General features: G+C 48.1%; 1 protein-coding gene across 3 annotated transcripts in view; it reads right to left on the bottom strand.

The window, feature by feature from the left end:
* Positions 1 to 2284: 2284 nt before the first annotated feature.
* The window catches only part of HASPIN (histone H3 associated protein kinase), a 160486-nt gene continuing 141665 nt past the window's right edge, over positions 2285 to 21105 (bottom strand). For 2 of the 3 annotated variants that reach the window (XM_073561074.1, XM_073561073.1), the window contains 7 exons: positions 15957 to 16019; positions 5304 to 5395; positions 4720 to 4799; positions 4541 to 4629; positions 4293 to 4435; positions 4107 to 4209; positions 2285 to 2709 (listed from right to left, as the gene is read on the bottom strand). In XM_073561074.1, the coding sequence (XP_073417175.1) occupies positions 2502 to 2709; positions 4107 to 4209; positions 4293 to 4435; positions 4541 to 4629; positions 4720 to 4799; positions 5304 to 5395; positions 15957 to 16019 (778 nt within the window). In that variant the 3' untranslated portion in view covers positions 2285 to 2501. The remainder of the gene's footprint in view (positions 2710 to 4106; positions 4210 to 4292; positions 4436 to 4540; positions 4630 to 4719; positions 4800 to 5303; positions 5396 to 15956; positions 16020 to 21105) is intronic. The other variant, XR_012227046.1, reaches the window with a different exon arrangement.

Here is a 21105-nt window from a genome sequence, read left to right as displayed (position 1 = left end):
TCCTCACTATCTTTCTGTTTATAGATATCCTGGATTCTTCTATTCCCTTAATAGGACAGTGAAGAACAGTTGATGTTACATTTCCTTTCTGAGAGAAAACCGATGCAAAATAGGAATTTAAAAGTTCAGCCTTCTCAACATCTTGTCTTACCATTTCATCATTTTCATCCTGTAAAAATCCTATAGCATCTTTGACTTTTCTTTTACTTTTGACATATCCCCAAAATCCTTTATTATTGCTTTTGACAACTCTTGCAAGCCTCAATTCATTTTCAGCTTTAGATAATCTGATTTGTGCCCTGCAGGTTCTGCAGACAGCATTATATTCTTCTTTAGATATGCCTCCCCCTTTCCATTTTATAAACATTTTTTTCTTCCTTTTTAGCATGTGCTTAAGTTCTGTGTTCATCCATCCTGGTTTCCTTAAATGCTTCCTATTCTTCCCTCTTTTCGGAATTGTTAACAACTGTGCTTTGAGAATTTCATTTTTCAAGATTTCCCATCCTTCCTGGACATTTTTGTCTTTAAGGATATCCAGCCATTGGATCCCTCCAATTCTCTTTCTGAATCCCTTAAAATCTGCCTTTCTGAAATCTAACCTTGACGTCTGAGTCTTCACAGGTCTTCCGCCTCTAGTTATCCAAATTTCTAAAAATAGCATGGTCGCTACCTCCTAGGGTCCCAGCCACTTTTACCTCCTCAACCATTTCCTCCTTGTTTATAAGGATTAGATCCAAGGTAGCAGTTCCCCTTGTTTTCTCCCCTACCTTTTGGAAGATAAAGTTGTCAGCAAGAGAGGATAAGAATTTCCTTGACCTGTTAGTTTTGCCTGAGAGAGATTCCCAACAAATGTCTGGATAGTTGAAATCTCCCATGACAACTATGTCATATTTTTTGGAGAACTTGGCCATTTGATGCATAAAGAATTCATCCATGTCTTCAGCTTGCACAGGCAGCCTGTAGTAAATGCCTACAATGGCTGATTCCAAGCCCACGCCAGGAAGCCTGATCTATGGATGGAGGATAGGGTAGAACCTGTGTGGATAGCTCCATGATACAATGTGATGCTGGACTGATTCCAAGCCCACGCCAGGAAGCCTGGTCTATGGATGAACGATAGGGTAGAACCTGTGTGGATAGCTCCATGATACAATGTGATGCTGGACTGATTCCAAGCCCACGCCAGGAAGCCTGGTCTATGGATGGAAGATAGGGTAGAACCTGGGTGGATAGCTCCATGATACAATGCCATGCTGGACTGATTCCATGCCCACGCCAGGAAGCCTGGTCTATGGATGGAGGGATAGGGTAGAACATGTGTGGATAGCTCCATGATACAATGCCATGCTAGACTGATTCCATGCCCACGCCAGGAAGCCTGGTCTATGGATGGAGGATAGGGTAGAACCTGTGTGGATAGCTCCATGATACAATGTCATGCTGGACTGATTCCATGCCCACGCCAGGAAGCCTGGTCTATGGATGGAGGATAGGGTGGAACCTGTGTGGATAGCTCCATGATACAATGCCATGCTTTGACTGATTCCATGCCCAAGTCAGGAAGCCTGGCCTATGGATGGAGGATAGGGTGGAGCCTGTGTGGATAGCTCCATGATACAATGCCATGCTGGACTGATTCCATGCCCACGCCAGGAAGCCTGGTCTATGGATGGAGGATAGGGTGGAACATGTGTGGATAGCTCCATGATACAATGCCATGCTTTGACTGATTCCATGCCCACGTCAGGAAGCCTGTTCTATGGATGGAGGATAGGGTTGCGCCTGTGTGGATAGCTCCATGATACAAGGCAATGCTGGACTGATTCCATGCCGTCAGGAAGCTTGGTCTATGGATGAAGGATAGGGTAGAACCTGTGTGGATAGCTCCATGATACAATGCCATGCTGGACTGATTCCATGCCCACGTCAGGAAGCCTGGTCTATGGATGGAGGATAGGGTAGAACCTGGGTGGATAGCTCCATGATACAATGCCATGCTGGACTGATTCCAACCCCACGCCAGGAAGCCTGGTCTATGGATGGAGGATAGGGTAGAACCTGTGTGGATAGCTCCATGATACAATGTGATGATGGACTGATTCAATGCCCATGGCAGGGAGCTAGGCTTCAGAAAGAGTGGCCAGGTGCATAGATCATTCTGACACTTGGGCTCTGGAGACAATTGTAATTTGTCCTTGTGCAACTGAAATGCTTAATGCACAACATTGGGCCAGTACCTGGACCCCAGATACAATGGAAGCTGAGTAACTGGAGGATAGATCACTACAAGTTGAGCGCCTTTAATTACACCAAAAAATTTCAATAAAACTTTTCATCATCTGGCCACCACTTTCACCATCTGTGGTCAGACCTTCCCAGCACTGAGGAGCCTCTTCTAATAGAAGTTACAATAAGATCCACTACAGTGTTTGCAATCATGTTATTGGGGCGGACATAGGTGCCCAGCCTAAGCCAAGACCTGGGTGAACACCAGTGGGAGGTCATTTAAAGAGACGACTTTTCATCAGGACTTCGGTGGCAGATCCAAATTGCTTCACATCTCTCCTGAAGTCCTGGAGTCTGCGCAGTTCCCGGCGCTGAGGGGCAGATGTTGGCTTCCTTATGTACTTCACTTCACTAAGAAGCTTATCACACAGATAGTGCAGCCACAGAACATTGGAGTGTGGCCTGTATGAGGACCAGGTGTTCCTGCAAAGAAGGAGGACATGAGCGTGAGTGCAGCCCAGTCTGGCCTATAATGAAAAAACATGCAAAACACAAGCCGCGGAGACACCATCACATGTTTCTCAACGCAAGCAATGACTAGCCAGGTCTTTCCCCGGGAAGGAACAACCACGGGAAGGGCAGTCTCCAATGAAGGAAACCACCTATGCCAAAACATGGTATCCATCCACAGACAGCTGTTTCGGGGTATTGCCCCTCATCAGTGTGGAGTAGGAAACTGGTAAGTAGTAGCAATGACTAGTAAAAGAGAAACATGTGATAGTGTCTCCGCAGTGTTGGATGTTGGCCTATAATGAACACGTGGATGTAATTACCCAACCATCAGAAGAAGCCATAATAACCGAGTCTACAGAGGAGACGCAAGAAGCTCTCAATGACTAAAAACATGCAGCTCTCCATCCTGAATGGTGCAGGACACAGATGTCAGGCGCACACTAAAGGGGGCTCACTATCAGGCCGCGGGGCACTATACGCAAAGGGAAGCCAATTACCAGGCCACGTGGCACTATACGCAAAAGGGGGCTCACTACCAGGCCACGTGGCACTATACGCAAAAGGGGGCTCACTACCAGGCCACGGGGCACTATACGCAAAACGGGTCTCACTACCAGGCCACGGGGCACTATACGCAAAGGGGGGCTCACTAACAGGCCACGTGGCACTATACGCAAAGGGAAGCCCATTACCAGGCAGCAGGGCATGTCCACGCAAAAAGAGGCCCACTACCAGGCCACGTGGCACTATAAGCAAAAGGGGTCTCACTACCAGTCCACGGGGCACTATACGCAAAAGGGGGCTCACTACCAGGCCACGGGACACGCACTTGGAAAGGGAAGCCCACTACCAGGCACAGGGCACTATATGCAAAAGGGGGCTCACTACCAGGCAGCGAGGCATGCAAAAGGGGGTCCACCTACCAGGCCGCGGGAGAAAACCCATGCAAAAGGGAACCCACTATCAGGGCACGAGGCTCGGCCACGCAAAAGGGGGCCCATTGTCAGGACAAGGGGCTCACCCAAGCAAAAGGAGCCCACTCAGGTTTTCCAACAAATACAACCATGGCTCCTGAGATGTTATACACATGCAATCGGGTGTTCTCAGGCATCGTCCTTTCTGCTGCAGGGGGCTCACCTTAATTATAAACTGCAATTAAAGCTAAATGAAATTAGGGAGACGCCCACAAAAAGAATAAATCTACGAAGGAGATGAGACATAAATCAGGCAACTCCATTGCAGGCCAGTAATTCAAGACAACTTAGGAGAAGACTGTACTGGGAGTGCCCCACAAGCCACCGGCAGGAAGGGAGTGCCCAATCAGCCATCAAGACATGGACCACCATAGATGTCTCTTAGTCACTTACTGGTTCTCGAGTCTCATCCCTCTATAAACATCAAACTGCAGATCTCCCTTTCCCTGGAAAAGCTCCTCATCTGTGGACAGGTCACAGAAGACGGTCAGGCCATCTGAAAGAAGCAGCAGGTTTGTACAAGCAATTGTCATTTGGACAGAGAAGGGAAAGTGACCTTATACCACCCGGCCCATCCACCTTTATCCAGCCGAGACAGAGTATAGTCGATGATCTTCACCTGTATCCCGCCACTGGGAATATCAAACCTCTGTCCACATAGAGACACCGACATGGTGCAGGAGGAGGACTTCTCAATTAGGAGATTGCCCCAGTGTAAATCCCTTAAAAACAAGAACAAATAAAAGAATGTGGTGGGCATGGAGAAGACCCTGAACATATGTCAAGGGTCATCAGAGGACATGAAAGATTTAATGGAGGACCAGTACCTGTGCTCAAATCTCAGCTCCTCCTCAGCCACAGCCAAGGCTGCAGTCACCTGGTGGAGGATACCACGGGAGGCCGCCACAGACGGCAGCTGTGAAGGGAAAAAACACATAAGTGGTCAATGCAATGAAGGAAATGTCACAGGACAGTCCTGTACATCAGATCCCACGTCCCAACTTACCTTGGAACTCATCCGCTCTAAATCGTCACCACCAAACTCAAACTCGAGAATCATGAAGAGTTGCTCCGCTCCAAACAAGTCTGCAGGCAGATACGAAATGTACTAGAAGGTGCTACAGGCTATCCAACCATTGCAAAACAACAAAGACCAAACCCTCAGGACACCCAGTCCTGCACCAGCTGGGGGCGCTGTTCCAAGGCATTGCCAATTACTCGTTGCAGGTTTCCTCATCCCCGGTCTGCCATAACAGCCATGGTGTGTCTGTAGCTCCCGTATGTGAGCCCAGCCTGCAGAATTACATATTCCTACACCCCCTGTACTGTGGACATCATGTACATCTCCTGCTGCAACAGATGAGTCCAGGAAACTAGAGCAGGAGCCGGATAAGAAGGAGTATAACACGGCAGGTCCATCACAGATCCACACACACTATGTCCAGCTGGAGGCCAAGCATCATTGGAGAGATGGACAAGCAAAGAGAAGACCAAGATGGACGAACGCTAAATAATGGAGCACGCTGCTGCACCCATCTACTCTGAGGGGTGTAGTCCTAAAAGCATAAGATGACGTTACTTTGTGCTTACCTGGCCGCTCGTTCTCTGTCCCCTTCTCTTCAGCAAACATGTCCCAAGCAGAGAGCAGCTCTGGGGGATAGGAGCCCCTCACACAATGAGCCCTATGAGACATAAAGAGCATGAATGCCGTCCACCAGTGACGGGCTGCAACACTTCTGGATCCTCCAGGGGATCTCACAGACAGGCATTTATGGGAAAAAAATGAGTACACCTGCCAAAATCTATAGTTTCCCCCACCAGGGTGTAAAAGACACCGTGTAAGAAAAATCCATAAAATTCCAGACTTATTGAAAACATTTTTGGGCCTAAAAAAAGATGGATCCAAGAAGTCACAGAAACAGCAACGCGTCCTCTGTGAAAGACACCACAAATCCACCTCATACAAATTATAGTCATTATGCACCAAAAGAGAACTGAGTACACCCTTAGGGCTTCTGTAGAAACCAGATTAAATGGCCATCAGTGTCAGCCCCTCCACAGCATAGCTTTCTGGTCTGGAGCATTTAGATGAGATACATAAACCCCTGGTTACACCACACATGGAGTACTGCGTACAGTTTTGGGCACCGGTGCTCAGGAAGGATATAATGGAACTAGAGCGGGTACAAAGGAGGGCAACAAAATTAATAAAGGGGATGGGGGAACTACAATACCCAGAGAGATTAGGAAAACTAGGATTATTTAGTCTAGAAAAAAGACAACTGAGGGGAGATCTAATAACCATGTATAAGTATATAAGGGGACAATACAAATATCTCTCCGAGGATCTGTTTATACCAAGGAAGGTGACAGTCACAAGGGGGCATTCTCTGCGTCTGGGGGAGAGAAGGGTTCTCCACCAACATAGAAGAGGATTCTTTACTGTTAGGGCAGTGAGAATCTGGAATTCCCTGCCTGAGGAGGTGGTGATGGTGAACACAGAAGAGGAGTTCAGGAGAGGCCTGGATGTCTTCCTGGAGCGTAACAATATTGTATCTTACAGTGATTAGCTTCTTTAGAAGGACGTAGACCTGGGGATTTATTCTGAGGGAATATAGGCTGAACTGGAGGGACACGGGGCTTTTATCGGCCTTGAAAACTAGGCTACTACGATGCAGAGCAGGAAAGCCAGCAGCAATGACTTTACAGAAGTGATTGTTGCTGCCCACTAATTGGGAAGCGGGTTATATGGACATTTATAAAAAAAAAAAAAAAAAAAAAAAAGGGAAGAGTTCATGGTTTTACGGTGAGAAAAATTATTCAGATGTGGCAAACATTTAACATACATAACTTTCTTCCCATGAGTGGACAACCAAAGGGTCACCCTGAGGTCAGAGGGTGCTTGGGGATTTCCAAGAGCTTCTGCTCAGACTCTCCTGGCACTTCAACATTAACCCTGCTGAGTTTAACCCTGAGTTTAACCCTGCCAAAAGTTTTGAAATTGACATTTTGGCTTTCAAATTTTCTGAGTACCGCGCTTTCGCTCTTTTAGTCGGCTGTTTCTATGGTTACAGATTTACAAAAGTTTAAGAACCTCTAGGTATCAGATGTTACCTAGAAGTAAAACCATTGAATCAGTGTATACATAACCTGTATCATACACATTACAGAGGATTAACAGGAGAAACAATGGAGTCCAAAAGCTATTTAAATAAAATCAATTTTTTATTATATCAAAAAGTAGGCACAGGAAAGAGAACATGACAAATTCAAAATGTATTTATGTGAGGCATCTAATAAATAGGTAACCCAGAACCAATAGGAAAGCAGGTCAGCACAAATAGGTGTATCAAAAAATCCAAATAGACAGTCCTGCTATGATGTGGGCAGGCCAGAAATTATAATACTGTTCCAATACATAAGAGCAAACAATGCATATGAGGTACCAAAATGCCCAAATATTATGGCCCGACCCTGTCACACTGCAACAAATAAAAATAATAAAATACAATGAGAGGGGGTTAAAACCCCCAGTAGGATGAGTATATAAGATCCAGCAAATTAGGAACGGCTGCAGAGAGACATTGCCATAAATCTGAGTGTCTACAAGGATAGCCAATTCAAGGATGTAAAAAAAAAGGAGCATTATATATATATCTCCATATAATGGAGCTTTTCATGCATCAAAGATGTGGCAAAATGTATCCTCAATTATTAGTATAGTTCTAGTGTAACGTACCCATCATGGCAATATATAAAGGATGTGCCGGCCTGCAACCCCAACGCACGTTTCGCGGCTAGGGTGCCGCTTCCTCGGGGGTACGTTACTTTAGATAATTTCAGCTGCTTCTCATGCATATCTAGCACTGGCTAATATGTGTCTTTCAGGCATCTTTACCATCCAAGTTCAGAATGCATGTTGTCCTCTGTTTACATGGTGTGATGTATGCATTGACCACGACTCTTTTTGTGTGGCTGCTCTTGACATGATGGGAAGGGTTTAGGAGTTTCAGCTCCTTAACATGTGCCACCCTGTTTTTAAAGGGACCAAAAGTAATTGGACAGATTAAATTAACACTAGAGACAGACCCCAAAAGACTGCAGACAAAGGTGGAGAGACAGACCCCAAAAGACTGCAGACAAAGGTGGAGACAGACCCCAAAAGACTGCAGACAAAGGTTGAGAGACAGACCCCAAAAGACTGCAGACAAAGGTTGAGAGACAGACCCCAAAAGACTGCAGACAAAGGTGGAGAGACAGACCCCAAAAGACTGCAGACAAAGGTGGAGACAGACCCCAAAAGACTGCAGACAAAGGTTGAGAGACAGACCCCAAAAGACTGCAGACAAAGGTTGAGAGACAGACCCCAAAAGACTGCAGACAAAGGTGGAGAGACAGACCCCAAAAGACTGCAGACAAAGGTTGAGAGACAAACCCCTGAAGACTGCACACAAAGGTTGAGAGACAGACCCCAAAAGACTGCAGACAAAGGTTGACAGACCCCAAAAGACTGCAGACAAAGGTTGAGAGACAGACCCCAAAAGACTGCAGACAAAGGTGGAGACAGACCCCAAAAGACTGCAGACAAAGGTTGAGAGACAGACCCCAAAAGACTGCAGACAAAGGTGGAGAGACAGACCCCAAAAGACTGCAGACAAAGGTTGAGAGACAAACCCCTGAAGACTGCACACAAAGGTTGAGAGACAGACCCCAAAAGACTGCAGACAAAGGTTGACAGACCCCAAAAGACTGCAGACAAAGGTTGACAGACCCCAAAAGACTGCAGACAAAGGTTGAGAGACAGACCCCAAAAGACTGCAGACAAAGGTTGAGAGACAGACCCCAAAAGACTGCAGACAAAGGTTGAGAGACAGACCCCAAAAGACTGCAGACAAAGGTTGAGAGACAAACCCCTAAAGACTGCACACAAAGGTTGAGAGACAGACCCCAAAAGACTGCAGACAAAGGTTGAGAGACAGACCCCAAAAGACTGCAGACAAAGGTGGAGAGACAGACCCCAAAAGACTGCAGACAAAGGTGGAGAGACAGACCCCAAAAGACTGCAGAGAAATGTGGAGAGACAGACCCCAAAAGACAGCAGAGAAAGGTGGAGAGACAGACCCCAAAAGACTGCAGAGAAAGCTGCAGAGACAGACCCCAAAGCACTGCAGCAGGAATTACAGGAAGGTAGGTCTACAAAGTATGGATTCAGGAGCCGAGTACTAATGGATCTCACTATGGTCAGATTTAAATTTTTAAAATATTTAGAAAACCTCGTATCATTTCCTTTACACTTCAATAATACAGAAAATCCAATAAAAGAAAAAAGAAAAAAATGTGGACAAGTTCACGGGAAAAGAGGTACATTACAGGGATTACTGTAGATACAGGCCACGGGCACAGAGGTACATTACAGGGATTACTGTAGAAACAGGCCCCGGGTACAGAGGTACTTTACAGGGATTACTGTAGATACGGGCCCCGGGTACAGAGGTACATTACAGGGATTACTCTAGATACAGGCCCCAGGTACAGAGGTACTTTACAGGGATTACTGTAGATACGAGCCCCAGTTACAGAGGAGCATTACAGGGATTACTGTAGATACGGGCCCCGGACACAGAGATACATTACAGGGATTACTCTAGATACAGGCCCCGGGTACAGAGGTACATTACAGGGATTACTGTAGATACGAGCCCCAGGTACAGAGGAGCATTACAGGGATTACTGTAGATACGGGCCCCGGACACAGAGATACATTACAGGGATTACTCTAGATACAGGCCCCGGGTACAGAGGTACATTACAGGGATTACTGTAGATACGGGCCCAGGGTACAGAGGAGCATTACAGGGATTACTGTAGATACGGGCCCCGGACACAGAGATACATTACAGGGATTACTCTAGATACAAGCCCCGGGTACAGAGGTAAATTACAGGGATTACTGTAGATAGAGGCCCCGGGTACAGAAGTACATTACAGGGATTACTCTAGATACAGGCCCCGGGGTACAGAGGTACATTACAGGGATTACTGTAGATACAGGCCCCGGGTACAGAGGTACATTACAGGGATTACTGTAGATACGGGACGCGGGTACAGAGGTACATTACAGGGATTACTCTAGATACAGGCCCCGGGTACAGAGGTACATTACAGGGATTACTGTAGAAACAGGCCCCGGGTACAGAGGTACATTACAGGGATTACTGTAGAAACGGGCCCCGGGTACAGAGGTACATTACAGGGATTACTGTAGATACGAGCCCTGGGTATAGAGGTACATTACAGGGATTACTGTAGTTACAGGCCCCGGGTACAGAGGTACATTACAGGGATTACTGTAGATACAGGCCCCGGGTACAGAGGTACATTACAGGGATTACTGTAGATACGGGCCCCGGGTACAGAGGAGCATTACAGGGATACTGTAGATACAGGCCCCGGGTACAGAGGAACATTACAGGGATTACTCTAGATACAGGCCCCGGGATACAGAGGTACATTACAGGGATTACTGTAGATACAGGCCCCGGGATACAGAGGTACATTACAGGGATTACTGTAGATACAGGCCCCGGGTACAGAGGTACATTACAGGGATTACTGTAAATACAGGCCCCGGGTACAGAGGTACATTACAGGGATTACTGTAGAAACAGGCCCCGGGTACAGAGGTACATTACAGGGATTACTGTAGAAACAGGCCCCGGGTACAGAGGTACATTACAGGGATTACTGTAGACACGAGCCCCGGGTATAGAGGTACATTACAGGGATTACTGTAGATACAGGCCCCGGGTACAGAGGTACATTACAGGGATTACTGTAGATACAGGCCCCGGGTACAGAGGTACATTACAGGGATTACTGTAGATACGGGCCCCGGGTACAGAGGTACATTACAGGGATTACTCTAGATACAGGCCACGGGTACAGAGGTACATTACAGGGATTACTGTAGATACGAGCCCTGGGTACAGAGGTACATTACAGGGATTACTGTAGATACTAGCCCTGGGTACAGAGGTACATTACAGGGATTACTGTAGATACAGGCCCCGGGTACAGAGGTACATTACAAGGATTACTCTAGATACAGGCCCCGGGTACAGAGGTACATTACAGGGATTACTCTAGATACAGGCCCCGGGTACAGAGGTACATTACAGGGATTACTGTAGATACGGGCCCAGGGTACAGAGGAGCATTACAGGGATTACTGTAGATACGGGCCCCGGACACAGAGATACATTACAGGGATTACTCTAGATACAAGCCCCGGGTACAGAGGTAAATTACAGGGATTACTGTAGATAGAGGCCCCAGGTACAGAGGTACATTACAGGGATTACTGTAGATACGGGACGCGGGTACAGAGGTACATTACAGGGATTACTTTAGATAAAGGCCCCGGGTACAGAGGTACATTACAGGGATTACTGTAGATACGGGACCCGGACACAGAGATACATTACAGGGATTACTCTAGATACAGGCCCCAGGTACAGAGGTACATTACAGGGATTACTGTAGATACGGGCCCAGGGTACAGAGGAGCATTACAGGGATTACTGTAGATACGGGCCCCGGACACAGAGATACATTACAGGGATTACTCTAGATACAGGCCCCGGGTACAGAGGTACATTACAGGGATTACTGTAGATACGGGCCCAGGGTACAGAGGAGCATTACAGGGATTACTGTAGATACGGGCCCCGGACACAGAGATACATTACAGGGATTACTCTAGATACAAGCCCCGGGTACAGAGGTAAATTACAGGGATTACTGTAGATAGAGGCCCCGGGTACAGAGGTACATTACAGGGATTACTGTAGATACAGGCCCCGGGGTACAGAGGTACATTACAGGGATTACTGTAGATACGGGACGCGGGTACAGAGGTACATTACAGGGATTACTCTAGATACAGGCCCCGGGTACAGAGGTACATTACAGGGATTACTGTAGAAACAGGCCCCGGGTACAGAGGAGCATTACAGGGATACTGTAGATACAGGCCCCGGGTACAGAGGAACATTACAGGGATTACTGTAGATAGAGGCCCCGGGTACAGAGGTACATTACAGGGATTACTCTAGATACAGGCCCCGGGATACAGCGGTACATTACAGGGATTACTGTAGATACAGGCCCCGGGATACAGAGGTACATTACAGGGATTACTGTAGATACAGGCCGCGGGTACAGAGACACATTACAGGGATTACTCTAGATACAGGCACCGGGTACAGAGGTACATTACAGGGATTACTGTAGATACAGGCCCCGGGTACAGAGGTATATTACAGGGATTACTCTAGATACAGGCCCCGGGTACAGAGGTACATTACAGGGATTACTGTAGATACAGGCCCCGGGTACAGAGGTACATTACAGGGATTACTGTAGATACGGGACGCGGGTACAGAGGTTCATTACAGGGATTACTGTAAATACGGGTCCCAGGTACAGAGGTACGTTACAGGGATTAATGCAGATACTGGCCCCGGGTACAGAGGTACATTACAGGGATTACTGTAGAAACAGGCCCCGGGTACAGAGGTACATTACAGGGATTACTGTAGAAACAGGCCCCGGGTACAGAGGTACATTACAGGGATTACTGTAGACACGAGCCCCGGGTATAGAGGTACATTACAGGGATTACTGTAGATACAGGCCCCGGGTACAGAGGTACATTACAGGGATTACTGTAGATACAGGCCCCGGGTACAGAGGTACATTACAGGGATTACTGTAGATACGGGCCCCGGGTACAGAGGTACATTACAGGGATTACTCTAGATACAGGCCACGGGTACAGAGGTACATTACAGGGATTACTGTAGATACGAGCCCTGGGTACAGAGGTACATTACAGGGATTACTGTAGAAACAGGCCCCGGGTACAGAGGTACATTACAGGGATTACTGTAGAAACAGGCCCCGGGTACAGAGGTACATTACAGGGATTACTGTAGACACGAGCCCCGGGTATAGAGGTACATTACAGGGATTACTGTAGATACAGGCCCCGGGTACAGAGGTACATTACAGGGATTACTGTAGATACAGGCCCCGGGTACAGAGGTACATTACAGGGATTACTGTAGATACGGGCCCCGGGTACAGAGGTACATTACAGGGATTACTCTAGATACAGACCACGGGTACAGAGGTACATTACAGGGATTACTGTAGATACGAGCCCTGGGTACAGAGGTACATTACAGGGATTACTGTAGATACTAGCCCTGGGTACAGAGGTACATTACAGGGATTACTGTAGATACAGGCCCCGGGTACAGAGGTACATTACAAGGATTACTCTAGATACAGGCCCCGGGTACAGAGGTACATTACAGGGATTACTCTAGATACAGGCCCCGGGTACAGAGGTACATTACAGGGATTACTGTAGATACGGGCCCAGGGTACAGAGGAGCATTACAGGGATTACTGTAGATACGGGCCCCGGACACAGAGATACATTACAGGGATTACTCTAGATACAAGCCCCGGGTACAGAGGTAAATTACAGGGATTACTGTAGATAGAGGCCCCGGGTACAGAGGTACATTACAGGGATTACTGTAGATACGGGACGCGGGTACAGAGGTACATTACAGGGATTACTCTAGATACAGGCCCCGGGTACAGAGGTACATTACAGGGATTACTGTAGATACGGGACCCGGACACAGAGATACATTACAGGGATTACTCTAGATACAGGCCCCGGGTACAGAGGTACTTTACAGGGATTACTGTAGATACGAGCCCCGGGTACAGAGGAGCATTACAGGGATTACTGTAGATACGGGCCCCGGACACAGAGATACATTACAGGGATTACTCTAGATACAGGCCCCGGGTACAGAGGTACATTACAGGGATTACTGTAGATACGGGCCCAGGGTACAGAGGAGCATTACAGGGATTACTGTAGATACGGGCCCCGGACACAGAGATACATTACAGGGATTACTCTAGAAACAAGCCCCGGGTACAGAGGTAAATTACAGGGATTACTGTAGATAGAGGCCCCGGGTACAGAGGTACATTACAGGGATTACTCTAGATACAGGCCCCGGGGTACAAAGGTACATTACAGGGATTACTGTAGATACAGGCCCCGGGTACAGAGGTACATTACAGGGATTACTGTAGATACGGGACGCGGGTACAGAGGTACATTACAGGGATTACTCTAGATACAGGCCCCGGGTACAGAGGTACATTACAGGGATTACTGTAGATACGGGCCCCGGACACAGAGATACATTACAGGGATTACTCTAGATACAGGCCCCGGGTACAGAGGTACTTTACAGGGATTACTGTAGATACGAGCCCCGGGTACAGAGGAGCATTACAGGGATTACTGTAGATACGGGCCCCGGACACAGAGATACATTACAGGGATTACTCTAGATACAGGCCCCGGGTACAGAGGTACATTACAGGGATTACTGTAGATACGGGCCCAGGGTACAGAGGAGCATTACAGGGATTACTGTAGATACGGGCCCCGGACACAGAGATACATTACAGGGATTACTCTAGATACAAGCCCCGGGTACAGAGGTAAATTACAGGGATTACTGTAGATAGAGGCCCCGGGTACAGAGGTACATTACAGGGATTACTGTAGATACAGGCCCCGGGGTACAGAGGTACATTACAGGGATTACTGTAGATACGGGACGCGGGTACAGAGGTACATTACAGGGATTACTCTAGATACAGGCCCCGGGTACAGAGGTACATTACAGGGATTACTGTAGAAACAGGCCCCGGGTACAGAGGAGCATTACAGGGATACTGTAGATACAGGCCCCGGGTACAGAGGAACATTACAGGGATTACTGTAGATAGAGGCCCCGGGTACAGAGGTACATTACAGGGATTACTCTAGATACAGGCCCCGGGATACAGCGGTACATTACAGGGATTACTGTAGATACAGGCCCCGGGATACAGAGGTACATTACAGGGATTACTGTAGATACAGGCCGCGGGTACAGAGACACATTACAGGGATTACTCTAGATACAGGCACCGGGTACAGAGGTACATTACAGGGATTACTGTAGATACAGGCCCCGGGTACAGAGGTATATTACAGGGATTACTCTAGATACAGGCCCCGGGTACAGAGGTACATTACAGGGATTACTGTAGATACAGGCCCCGGGTACAGAGGTACATTACAGGGATTACTGTAGATACGGGACGCGGGTACAGAGGTTCATTACAGGGATTACTGTAAATACGGGTCCCAGGTACAGAGGTACGTTACAGGGATTAATGCAGATACTGGCCCCGGGTACAGAGATACATTACAGGGATTACTGTAGATACGAGCCCGAGGTACATTACAGGGATTACTGTAGATACGGGCCCCGGATACAGAGGTTCATTACAGGGATTACTGTAAATACGGGCCCCAGGTAGAGAGGTACATTACAGGGATTAATGTAGATACTGGCCCCGAGTACAGAGGTACATTACAGGGATTAATGTAGATACTGGCCCCGGGTACAGAGGTACATTACAGGGATTACTGTAGATACGGGCCCCAGGTACAGAGGTACATTACAGGGATTACTGTAGATACGGGCCCCGGGTACAGAGGTACATTACAGGGATTACTGTTGATACGGGCCCTGGGTACAGAGGTTCATTATCGGGATTACTGTAAATACAGGCCCCGGGTACAGAGGTACATTACAGGGATTACTGTAGATACGAGCCCCCGGGTACAGAGGTACATTACAGGGATTACTGTAGATACAGGCCCCGGGTACAGAGATACATTACAGGGAATACTGTAGATACTGGCTCCGGGTACATTACAGGGATTACTGTAGATACAGGCCCCAGGTACATTACAGGGATTACTGTAGATACGGGCCCCGGGTATATTACAGGGATTACTGTAGATACGGGCCCCGGGTACAGAGGTACATTACAGGGATTAATGTAGATACTGGTCCCGGGTACATTACAGGGATTTCTGTAGATACAGGCCCCAGGTACATTACAGAGATTACTGTAGATACGGGCCCCGGGTACATTACAGGGATTACTGTAGATACGGGCCCCGGGTACAGACACACTTTATGGGGTGAATCCCAGTTGGTACACCTGATACTGGGGCCACTGATACCAGCGGCAGACTCGCCGAGGCATTGCGCACTAGAGGAGCGGCACTCCTTTACTTACGAATGCAGCTGGATGAAGCCGCTGGTCTGGTTCTCTTCTCCTCCGCTCAGTAAGCTCAGCTCCCTGTAACAGAAGATGGCCGGTGAGCTTGTGGATATGTACAAGTCCCTCACATCTAGCTGCTCCCAACACAGGAAGCCTCTGCAACCATGGCCGGCTGTGACCCCATCTGCGACTGTCCTGTGGTCTCCTGTGTAATACGGACATGTACTGGGGTTTTCCTGTGCGAGATGAGCAGTTTGGGTTCTGCTGAAGTTGGGTTCAGGTCGGGACTCTGGGACCTCCATTTTGGGTCCAGTAATATCCAGATGATGACAAAAAAGCTGCCCTGAAGTGTGACCGATGTCTCGTCCCAGGGCCCCGGTGTGTGACCGATGTCTCGTCCCAGGGCCCCGGTGTGTGACCGATGTCTCGTCCCAGGGCCCCGGTGTGTGACCGATGTCTCGTCCCAGGGCCCCGGTGTGTGACCGATGTCTCGTCCCAGGGCCCCGGTGTATCACAGATCTTCTCATGTGAAGTCGGGGCCTCAGCACGGGACAAGGAGGCTGCAGGTCTCTCCCTACACATGGTTCTGGAATCAGCGCTTAATGCGGACAGGGCGGATCTCCCTCGGGTTCCTGAATTTCCAGAACAGATAAATGGCCACAACCTCGGCAGGCCATCGTGTATGTAATAAGTAGCAGAAAACTTGTAGCCAGCGGTGGATGCCACGTTCAGGCTGTCACTACAAACCGCCTATCTCTTCCAGACACACTCGCAATCCGGCTGAATCTTAGTCATTTGAATCTTACACTGATGAAGATCTAAAACAGATACAAACATTCCTACATTTTTTTCTACTTGTAAATATTCAAAAATATATTCATTTCACATATAAAAAAAAAAAAACTAACTGCTACTAATATGCCAGTGTCCGCTCCCGCATTTATACTGCGCCCGCCGGGACCTACACATCCCAAACTGTATCCGCCAGCACCTCCACACTCATACTTCATCCCCTGGCACCTTCACACTCATACTGCGCCTGCCGGCACCTCGACATTCCAAACTCCTTCCACTGGCACCTCCACACCCATATTTCATCCCCCGGGACCTCCGCACCCATACTGCGCCTGCCGGCACCTGAACATTCCAAACTGCTCCCACCGGCATCTCCACGCCCATACTTCATCTGCCGGCACCTCCACATTCCAAATTGCTCCCACCGGCACCTCCACGCCCATACTTCATCTGCCGGCACCTCCACCCATCGGCACCTCCACATTCCAAACTGTTCCCACCGGCACTTCCACACCCATACTTCATCCATAGGCACCTCCACCTTTCCAAACTCCTCCCACCTGAACCTCCACACCCATACTGCGCCTGCCGACACCTGAACATTCCAAACTGCTCCCACCGGCACTTCCACACCCATACTTCATCCACCGACACCTCCACTTTCCAAACTCCTCCCACCTGAACCTCCACACCCATACTGCGCCTGCCGACACCTGAACATTCCAAACTGCTCCCACCGGCACCTCCACACCCATACTTCATCCGCCGACACCTCCGCATCCATACTGCTCCCACTGGCACCTCCACATTTCAAACTGCTCCCACCGGTAGCTCCATACCCATACTTTATCCGCAGACACCTCCGCACCCATACTGCACCTGCCGTCACCTCCACACCCATACTGCGCTTGCTGGCACCTCCACATTCCAAATTGCTCCCACCGGCAGCTCCACATCCATATTTCATTCGCTGGCATCTCCGCACTCATACTGCGCGCCCGCCGGCATCTTCACACCCATACTGTGTGCCCGCCGGCACCTCCACACCCATACTGTCCACGTTGTATCTGTCTGGTACAGTATAGATGCAGATGGGTGCAGTGTGCATGCAGGTTTTCTAGAAGTGTGATTTAGGGTGCCTAGTCTTCCTGATATAGTGTGATATTTTACAGAAGAATAATTCTCCACAGGCTGTGGACCCAGCCACTCTCTGCACGCCCGACTATAAGGGTACGTGCAGACGATCAGCTGCTAGTCTGACGCTGCGTGCTTGTGCAGCGTCCAAATGTTACAGCACAGTGGTGCACAGATGCGACGTTTCTCTCCAGATCGCAGCATGTCAATTTCTCTTGCCGACACAGAATTTCACTAATACAATGTATCGGAAGCGGGGAATCCGCACGGTTCAGTGATCACGGGCCCTATGCGCTATACCATATTTGGATGTCTTAGATATATATAGATATTGTCCTTTGATACTTAGCATAGTATGCCTTTTTCTCTATTTTATGCCACATATTGATAGTATACGGCTCTTTTGCTCGTTGCCACTTTATATGTAGGGATCTTGATACCTTGCGCTGCACTGGGATTATTCCTTTTGTATCTACCTCTATTATGTGTTTATATGTCTGCCATGTTTTTTATATTTGAATTAATAAAGATTTATATACTTTTTCTTATATTCTAATGTGGTTTATAGTTACTCTAATTTTTCTTCTGAATTATATGGTTCAGTGATCACACGCGGAATCACCTGCGTTCAAAAGCCGGCAGCGAACATGTGCTGCGTCCAAAGCGCTGCCAGCTCCCGATCCCCCTAGCAGCTATAAATATGATTGTAAATCTAGAAGCCATCTCAGACTCCTCACAGTGAAGCACCGGTAGCAATCTATGAAGCTTCACATGACTCTCCGCTGGGGCTGGGACCACCTGTCCTCGACAAACAGGTCATTCCAGAGGATTAGCTCATGGAAAGCAGCAATGCAGAGCTGACAGATTTATGGCCCTTGCTGCAGACAGGCTAATAAATATGATGGATGTGAAAGTCCTATTTTCACAGTCGTGATGGCGTGGCGAATGTAATGCATTGTCTTGCGTCACTGGGCGGTGACCTTAACCCCTTTACTCCCGAGGGTGGTTTGCATGTTAAGGGACCACCTCACATTTAAAGTCACTTTGAGGGGTCTATATGATGAAGACACCCAAAAGTGAAGCCTTTCTAAAAACTGCACCCCTCAAGGTACTCAAAACCACATTCAAGAAGTTCATTAACCCTTCAGGTGCTTCAATAATTTTTGGTATGTGGAAAAAAAAAAGATCATTTAACTTTTTTTCACAAAAAATTTACTTCAGATCCAATTAATTTTTTATTTTGACAAGGTTAACAGGAAAAAATGGACCCCAAAATTTGTTGAGTAATTTCTCTTGAGTACACCGATACCCCATATGTGGGGGAATACTATTTTTGAGGCACAGTGCAAAGCTCAGAAGGGAAAAGGCGCCAATATTGGAGTTCAGATTTTGCTGGACTGGTTTGAGGGTGCCAAGTCACATTGACCGAGCCCCTGAGGTGCCAGGACAGCTGAACCCGCATAAGTGACCCCATTTTACAAACGACACCTCTCAATGAATTCATGTAGGAGTGCAGTGATCATATTGACACCACGCGTGTGTCACTGACTTTTATGCCATTGGGCAGTAAAGAAAAAATCAGTTACACTTTGACCACCAAGATTGTGTGTTAGCCCCAAGCTTTTAATTTTTCTAAGGGCTAACAGGAATTTTTTCTTACAACAAACTGAGTGCGCCAATCCCCTCCATGTAATCGGGAAATATTTTTCAGGCACAGTGCAAAGCAGTGCAAATTTTAGCCATGTGCTTTATTTTCATCCTCCTGTGTTCCCTTGCCATCCACATTCACCGCCCCATCCCCCCTCCATCACCACTAAGACACATCAGCCCCTCTTCTCCTTCCCTCTCCCATGTACAGCAACCATGCACTTCTCACCTTCCTGAGGTTACCTCCGTCCATCTTGCCCAAACACATCGCACAAAAAAACTGCTAACATTTCAAATAACTACTTGCTCTTTATGTTCTTACTCCTACTGATTTCAGGGGACATCTCCCCAACCCTGGTCCACCATCCCCCTAACCCCTACCCTACCCCATATCAAAACCAAAATAATCTCAGTAATATTACTTGCACTCCTTCATCTCCATCTTTCAATTGTGCCCTCTGGAATCCACGATCTGTATGTAACAAGCTTCCTTTCCTGCATAACTACTTTCTGAACAACTCTCTGAATCTGTTGGCCCTCACTGAAACCTGGATTCAGGATTCTGACACTGTCTCTCCTGCTGCCATTTCCTATGGTGGCTTACAACTCTCCCATTCCCCGAGACCCACAAACAGACCTGGTGGTGGAGTCGGCATACTCCTGTCCCCACAATGCACTTTCCAGGTCATCCCCCCAGTTCCATTACTCTCATTCCCTTCTTTTGAGGTCCATACCATCAGGCTCTTCCGTCACCTCTCCCTCAGAATAGCGGTCATATACCGGTCCCCAGGCTCACCCACCCACTTCCTTGACCACTTTTCAGCCTGGCTGCTGCACTTCATGTCCTCAGAACTACCAACTCTTATCCTGGGAGACTTTAACATCCCCATTAACAGCCCTACTTCCACATATGCATCCCAGCTTCTATCACTAACCACCTCTCTCGGCCTCTCACAGCTCTCAACCTCTGTGACACACAAAGACGGTAACACCCTTGACCTGGTCTTTGTCCGGCTTTGCTCAACGTCCTACTTAAATAACTCACCGCTTCCCCTCTCTGACCACAACATTCTTTCCTTCACGCTCACAAATCCTCGCCCACACCAGCACACTCCTACCTATCACACAGTCAGAAATCTACAAGCCATTAACCCTCAAACACTTTCAGACTCCCTACAATCTTCCCTGGCCCCAATCTCCTTTTTTTCCTGTCCTGATCTGGCTTTTCATCACTACAACAACACTCTTACAACCACCCTTGAGCAGGTAGCGCCCCTCGACCTTTCTGCAGCTTTCGACACTGTTGACCACCGTCTCCTACTCCATAGGCTCCAGTCACTAGGCATTAAGGACACTGCTCTCTCCTGGTTCTCCTCCTATCTCTCTGACCGCTCCTTCAGTGTTTTGTTCGCTGGCTCCACGTCATCTCCTCTTCCTCTCGCTGTCGGGGTACCTCAGGGCTCAGTCCTTGGCCCCCTTTTCTTCTCTCTCTACACGGCCCCAATTTGACAGACCATCAGCAGATTTGGCTTTCAGTAACATCTTTATGCTGATGATACACATTTATATACGTCATTCCCCGACCTTA

This window comes from Dendrobates tinctorius, unplaced genomic scaffold (assembly GCF_039654945.1).
Source record: "Dendrobates tinctorius isolate UK_male_01 unplaced genomic scaffold, ASM3965494v1 ptg000313l, whole genome shotgun sequence".
Taxonomy (NCBI): domain Eukaryota; kingdom Metazoa; phylum Chordata; class Amphibia; order Anura; family Dendrobatidae; genus Dendrobates; species Dendrobates tinctorius.
Note: the sequence above shows the minus strand (reverse complement) of the source record. Positions and strands in the feature narration are given on the sequence as shown.